The sequence below is a fragment of the Biomphalaria glabrata genome, chromosome 12 (assembly GCF_947242115.1).
Source record: "Biomphalaria glabrata chromosome 12, xgBioGlab47.1, whole genome shotgun sequence".
Classification (NCBI taxonomy): Eukaryota; Metazoa; Mollusca; class Gastropoda; family Planorbidae; genus Biomphalaria; species Biomphalaria glabrata.
Window position 1 is genome coordinate 7,646,773 of NC_074722.1, and position 7,561 is coordinate 7,654,333.

Sequence of the window (7,561 nt, forward strand, 5' to 3'; positions counted from 1 at the left end):
GAGAGTAGTGCTGAACATGTACTGCCCTATGCAGGAATCCCCAAAAGTCATCAGTAATGTTATTAACACCCCTCATTTTTTGAAAACGAGGCTAGCAAAGGCGCTATGTCACAATATCATGAGTCAGAAAATCTTTTTTTACTATATGACACGTATTGCTTTCATATCAAAACATTCTTTAACACTTCAAATGTAAATTTAAAAAAAAGATATAGACAAAAAGAAAAACAAAAAAAAAAAACATTGTTTCAAAAACAAAGCTTATTAAAGGGGAAAAACCCCACCCTTATAACTAGTTCTCAATAATGTAGAAGTTGTTTCCCATATTCGATAAAGAAAAAAGTAATTAATTGCCAATAATTAATTTACTAGTTGGTTAATTTATTTGATTCATGTTTTGTTAGTTACAATAAATGGTTGTTTAAAGTACTAACTTGATTCAATATCGCGTGTGAAAGATATAGTGTAAACAATTATTGAAAGGGACAAAACCTTACAAATATAGTTATATCTGGGAATACTGAAGGATTAATTTCCCTAAGTGGTATCAAACAAAATAATAATAATATAATTATTCACTAACTGGTTAATTTTTTTTTTATTGACTCATGTCTGCCAATGTAAAGTTTCAACTTGATCCAAGTATGAGTCTGGGAAAATTAACGTGTACAAACCTTATTACCGACAGACAGATAGAGACAAAATGAGTTGATATAATCTTTTAAAAAATAAAAAAAAGGATTATACTTTAAAACGTGAGCGCTAAATTGAAGACTCGACTGACTGTATCATTGATATGCTCTAGTAAGCAAGTGACCTCTGGCTACGAGGAGTTAAGGGTCTTGAGTATGATTAATTGTGAAAACGCCATCACACGGCAAGGGATTCTATTAATTGACTCACTAAATTGTTTAATTGTCAACATTTAAAACGTATTTTTTAAAAATATATATCTAACTTGTTCACCTTCACCATCCTCTATCCCTTGGTCTGTTTAACCGTTGGGGCACCACACAAGATCTGTTGACCTTCTTTCTCCATTCCTCTCTGTCTTTTGCTTTGGATAGAATTTCTTTCAATTTCATGCCAGCAAATTTTTTTATGTTGTCTTCCCATCGCTTTCTCTGTCTGCCTCTTCTTCTTTTTTTTCCTGGCACTGTTCCCTGAAGGAGGGTCTTTGCAAGCACTGAGGACACTGTGATATGGCCTAAGAATTTAAGTTTGCGTTTTTTGACAGTAGTTAGCAGTTCATCGTGGGGTCCAATTGATGTATTAACCCTGTCTCTAATCTTTTCGTTTATGATGCGGTCTTTGTAAAAGATACCTAGGATCTTTCTGTAGTATCTCCATTCCATTGCTAGGATCTTCTTGATCAGCAGTGAGCGTCTAAGATTCGCAAGAATATAAGAATGTGGCAATGACCAAGTAGCACACCAGTCTGACTTTGGTGTCAAGGGCTATTCCTTTGTCTTTCCAGACTGTTTTGAGCTTTGCAAGTGCTTCTGTTGTTAAATGTTCTAATTAATGTTTTTTTTTTCATTAATTAATGCATAGGTTAATGTTTAGTGCATGTTGATACCGGAACTACTAGAAATACTCTCTAAAAAAACACTTCCGTCAAAAAAAAATTTTTTTTAAAAGATTGCTGTGTCGCCCCTCAAAAATGTCAGTTAATAGGGAAAATAAATGAATATGTATTAATACATAACAAGGTAATATGAAATTATTATGACATATTTTAAGAGCGTTTTATTTACCAACCTATAATTAGTTTGATTTAGTATTAAAATATGTATTTTTTGTAGACAATATATATCTTGCCTCTCTCTCTCTCTGTATATATATATTATATATATAGTTCGTCCATCGTGGTTCGATGATGACCACTTTGTCATCCAAGAGGCTGAGGCATTGCACTGAGGTTTTATGCCTTCTCATGTGGCTGGTGAGACCTATGTGAGCCCGGAATGTTCGGCTGCACACTGGGCAGGTTATTCCAGCTGGAGCTAGTATACCTATACTAGACATCTAGACATTCTAGATCTATAGAAAATGATAAAGCCTAGATCGATTCAGAAAGGTTGTGTTTATAGTGCAGCTCTAATTGAATAGAGTGCTCGTAGACTAAAATGTGTGTAAGTTTAGAAAAGGTATCTATATACTTATAGTATATAGTATACTGTCACTCTTTCTTATAGTATACTGTCACTCTTTCTTATAGTATACTGTCACTCTTTCTTATAGTATACTGTCACTCTTTCTTATAGTATACTGTCACTCTTTCTTAAAGTATACTGTCACTCTTTCTTATAGTATACTGTCACTCTTTCTTTTAGTATACTGTCACTCTTTCTTATAGTATACTGTCACTCTTTCTTTTAGTATACTGTCACTCTTTCTTATAGTATACTGTCACTCTTTCTTAAAGTATACTGTCACTCTTTCTTATAGTATACTGTCACTCTTTCTTTTAGTATACTGTCACTCTTTCTTTCAATCTCCCTCCTCCTCTCTAGATAATAATCTGCATGAAACGCGTAGGACGTAATTTTCTTCTTTTTGGGGTAACGTCTGCAATCTGACGACCTAATATAAGATAAGTTTGTGATATGCTATATTTCTCTCTCTTTCTTGCAGTGTCTCAAGGTTTCTTCCTATGTATTCCTCTGAATTTATCTGTCTCTTTCTCTGTCTCTCTCTCTCTGTTTCTCTCTCTGTCATTCAGTGAGTATATCACACTCAAACTGTCTTTATTTATTTATATCTCTTTGTCCGTTCTCTCTCTCTCTCTCTCTTATTGGGAGATGTGGCTGTATAAGTGAAGTTATTTCCCCTTTCATTGGGAGATGTGGCTGTATAAGTGAAGTTATTTCCCCTTTCACTGGGAGATGTGGCTGTATAAGTGAAGTTATTTCCCCTTTCACTTGGAGATGTGGCTGTATAAGTGAAGTTATTTCCCCTTTCATTGGGAGATGTGGCTGTATAAGTGAAGTTATTTCCCCTATCACGTTATCTCCCCGTTGTCATTGGATCAAATTGAAAACTTGCAGAATTATTCATAGTCGAGGACAATACATAAGTCAATAAAACGATTAACCAATTATTTGATCAAATAGTGGTAATTAATAAATTTAGTTTTATATAGAATAAGGGAGTTATTCCTGCAGTATTGAGCTGTTGATTTTTTTAATGCGGTTATTCCCCTTTGATAATCTTTTTTTCTTACGCTTGTTAAAACATATTTTGCTTGCCATTTCTTTACTTACTTCCCTTCTTCCCTTTCTGTTTCATGTCTTTACGCCTAGCCACATCCTTCATACTCTCCAGTTCACATTTCTTTCTCTCTCTATCTCTCTCCCTTTCCTTCACTCTCTCGTTCTTTTCATACATCTTGAAACGCATTAGGCAATGCCATTGTATTTTCATAAAAGCTAACACAAGTGTACAACTTAACTCTTTGACTCCGTAAGGACGCTCCCATCGTTGATTTTACCCAGTTATAAAGCCGGCAACGTCAGTGTTTTAACATTTATTTTTTCGTGTTTTTTTTTCGGCCAGGGATGATGTTAAAGACAGCATCAAAACACTTCCCCAACTTTTAGGACAACATCAGATGCCTAGGTCTGCAATGGAGAGCTCCAAGTGTTGATCTCGGAAATTAGGAAATTCTCGACCTGTAGAATGCTCTCTTTAAGGTAACACCGAGAAATGGTAAAAAAAAAAAAAAAAAAAAAACTTATTGTGTATCATTTAAGATTTGATTCGTGTGGCTAGGAAGGGGTAATCTGGACAAGGGACCCAGCAGAAACTCTTAACATTCAGCTTGAGATAAGTTTACCATTTAGCTTTTCTTTATTTCTTCTTGCTACCTCTACTCTGGGCCGGATTTAAGAGAGGGCATGCGGGGCTAATGCCCAGGGGACTCCACAAGAAAAAGACTACCACAACGGAGAACATAAATCCATATTCCGATCGGTCAGCAACTTTACATTTTTTTTAACATTTAAATCTTACATTACACTTTCATGGTTAATGAGCGCAACTAATGATTCCGAACCATTTTGCATGAAAAATTAACAAACTAGATAATGCTATTTTCTGCTAAGCTGGAATCGGAAAGTAGCTATTAATTACTGAGGAGAACCAGAACACTTGCAATGAACAAATAGTTGCTTAGAAGGACACAGACGGATTCAGTCACGGAACTTTCCTGGCTTGTCGCATTGCAAATAATAATATTATGGATCATCTCTCCCGATGCGCGGTCCGAACGCCGAAGCCAAATTGATGTTCTATAAGAACAAGGTGTGTGATAGGAGCTACAGTTGTCCCTTGACGTTCGCAGATCCGACTTTCGTGGAAGGGCTATACTCCCCCTATACCATGGGTTTTCAGAATAAATAATGAAAAATACTCCCCTTTTTTTTTGGCTTTGTTTTGTTTTATTTTGTTTTAAACACGGGATTTCCCATGGCCACCCGATGTATATGCACAGTAGCTTTGAAAAAAAAAAATTAATACTCATCACCAAACTTTTTGATGCTGATTGGCCGAAGTAATTGTATAGCACATTACCTGGTTCTATCGATACCAATCGTTACAGAGGTCTCAACACTGACCTGCCACGTCGCAACCTGTGTAGACCAATAGCTCGTTGCCCCGTCACAGGTCGTGGCGCCAGAAACAGTTGGCATGTAAAGGTTATTAAGTGAATGAGAAATATGTATATAGGAGCTGAAAGTGTTAGGGGATGTCTTGTGATACTGTTCCTAGCCTAAAATAGTGTATATTAAATTAAATACCGCGGAAATTTCTCGGAACGTATCTCCTTCGAAAGTCAAGAAAACACTTAATCTCTATTTCTTTATTAATTTTCATTAAATATTCAATTATTCAAAAGTTATGTTATGTTATGTTTCAACAATGTAGAAATAACTATAGCTTTGCAACTGGTTTAAACTCTATACATATATGTTTTCCTATTCTAATCCGATTGGATGTCATTTATTTACGTAATAAGCTTCCCGTTACTTGTTTTTATTGATGCCAAGGTGAACTGTTAAACAATGATAGCCTCGTTGAATCGACAGGTCATGCGATGCTGTCTTTACCAAAAGTGAACGCATTTGAAACAAAAAACGTCATTTTAAGAGCTTACAGGGTAATTGGTATCATATAGATGCCGGGAAGTCTTCCAAAATATTGAGTAAAAAGTCCTAGTTAGTGAAAACTGATCTGGATTGCGAAGCTGAAGGTGACAAGGAAATCTACGATCGCGGTGACCCCCTCAGGCACGGTTGCCCCACTTGCCACCCCCCATTACCTCTACGGTATAAGAATACATATACCAATAATGAAGAAAAAAGCCTTAACTTTACTTTGAAGATGTAAAATAAAATAGCATTACAAGGATGAATTATATATTTTCAGTTTCGCTTATTATGGATTTTTTGTCTTTTTTTTTTCAGATTAAAAATGAAATGAGATGCTCTATGACCTTTTTATGTTTCTGGCAAAGATTAAAACATCCGTTGTTAAAAACAGATAAACTTTAGACAATTTGAATAAAATAATAGATCATTAAGTTAGGAGAAAAAAAAAGCTAGTGGAAATGAAGGACTCACTTTGTAACGTAAGCCCGAGACTGACGTGCTCACTTCCAGACTTGAACAAAAATCTCAAAATCATTTTGTGTACCAAATGTAAGACGCTCCTTAATCCGTCGTCTGCTTCTGTGATGAACTCGTCAAGGTCATTGCCGTCCAATCCTTTGACCTACGTCCTAGGAAACCTCTGCGCGGAGATCCCCTGCTGCCCCAACTTCACCAACACCGAGAGCTCCATTCATCAGCAACGCTTCATTCTGGAAACCTCAAAGAACCTCATCAAGATTGGCACATGGCCCAACACGGTAGGGGACCAGCCCGACCCTACGCCTCACGCCGTGGTAAAGACCGGCTCTTCGACATCGCATGAACTGAACCTCGTATCGTGGAAGACCCTGGCTGATCAGACCTACTTGATGGTGGACTCTGACACGTCTGGCATTATGGTCAACGACTCGGTGAGCATCGACCAAAAGGCCAGCTTGCCAGGGGTGAAAAAGTTTGTCTCTTTCGATTTCAACATCGTCCACATAGACCCGGAGGAGAAAGTCACGGAAAAATTTCTTATGTACAAAAACAACGCCAGGTCCGACAGCAACAACAATCTGAAGCACGCACAGGTTTTCTACATGCCCCTGAAGATGTACGGAATCCGTGATTCGGCCGCTGACAACCCTTCCTCTGAAAAATGCAGCATATACCAACCAGCCAGATGCCCCTCTTCTTTGTGTCTTAGCGACAACTTACCGAGCGCGAGTGGATTCGAACAGAAGCCTACTACATACCAGGTTTCGCCTAAAAAGTCCGTGGAATGTTTCAATAAAAACCTGCCAACCACAGCGAAATTTTGCACCAAAGATCAAGCAGGCTGCAAAGCTGCACAACTTCCAGCGACCAATGCTCCAATTTTGAGAAAATCGGAACAGAAATCCTCATTAGAAAGCAAATTAACTAAGCTCCAGCGAATCAGTTTTAAATTCATGCACTAATGTCAAAGTGAGATAAAGGTAAAAAGTTCAAACCCACCAATCTCCTGAAACTAATGCATACCCCTGAGACTGTGGGGAACATTGTTCTGTAGGTTCTTCAGCCTGATGCCCTTCCTCCTAGGGTTTAAGTGACTGTCTCTCAATAACGCCGAGGTCTGAATAGATGTCTCCCAGTTTAAAATTCGTGCACTGCTGTCAAGATGTTACCAATTTAAAAGGATACCTAGCCAGTTCAAACCCACCAATCTCCTGAAACTAATGCATACCCCTGAGACTGTGTAGAACATTGTTCTTCAGATCCTTCAGCCTGATTCCCTTCCCCCTAGTCTTTTAGATGACTCTCAATTGCGTTGGGATCTCAACAGTTCATTGTTCTGCTATAGGCCCATGAAAAAAAAAATTTAACCAAACAGCTACAGTTAAGGTTGTTAGCAAAGCCACTGCGAATTAAAGACCGACCAATGTTTAAAAAATATAACAAAAAATCGTTAAAAAAAAATAACATCTTTAGTGTGGAATGAGTAAACAGAAAGGAACTAGAGGCGAGAAAAACTTATCTTCACAAGTTTCTAAATGTTTGATGGAATGTTCAATAAAAATACTTACTATTTTACGTTGTTTTTAAATATGTTTTTTTTTTTCAATTGTTGTTCCAATTTTGAGTTTATCTTCCTTTGGTCCAGATGTGTTTTAATGTTGTCCTGTTGGAGTTGGGTTAGTCAATGTCGTTATTGATTCTACGGTGGTAAAAAAGTTTCACAGAAATAGAATGTGGTTTTAAATGTAAAGGTCATCAATACTTCTGTAGTCAATACGCCGGATACACCAAAAAGCATTCATGCATAATGTATTTATGAATTCGCCACCATTTTATGAAAATCTCCTATTAAAAACATGAGAGAGGCGCAGTTCTTGAAACAAACGTAAAAGGCAGACTCTTACCTTAACTCTATCTCTCAGGAATTA

At 37.1% G+C, this 7,561-nt stretch overlaps 1 protein-coding gene across 2 annotated transcripts in view; it reads left to right on the top strand.

Annotated features, from left to right (window-relative positions):
* The window catches only part of LOC106062484 (uncharacterized), a 33,332-nt gene extending 26,124 nt beyond the window's left edge, over window positions 1-7,208 (top strand). The window contains exons 1-3 of one of the 2 annotated variants that reach the window (XM_056005638.1): window positions 1,603-1,712; window positions 3,559-3,695; window positions 5,469-7,208. In XM_056005638.1, coding sequence (XP_055861613.1) covers window positions 5,612-6,595 — 984 coding nt within the window. In that variant the 5' untranslated portion in view covers window positions 1,603-1,712; window positions 3,559-3,695; window positions 5,469-5,611 and the 3' untranslated portion in view covers window positions 6,596-7,208. Of the gene's footprint in view, window positions 1-1,602; window positions 1,713-3,558; window positions 3,696-5,468 lie in introns of those variants that run through there. The other variant, XM_056005637.1, reaches the window with a different exon arrangement.
* The last annotated feature ends 353 nt before the right edge of the window (window positions 7,209-7,561 follow it).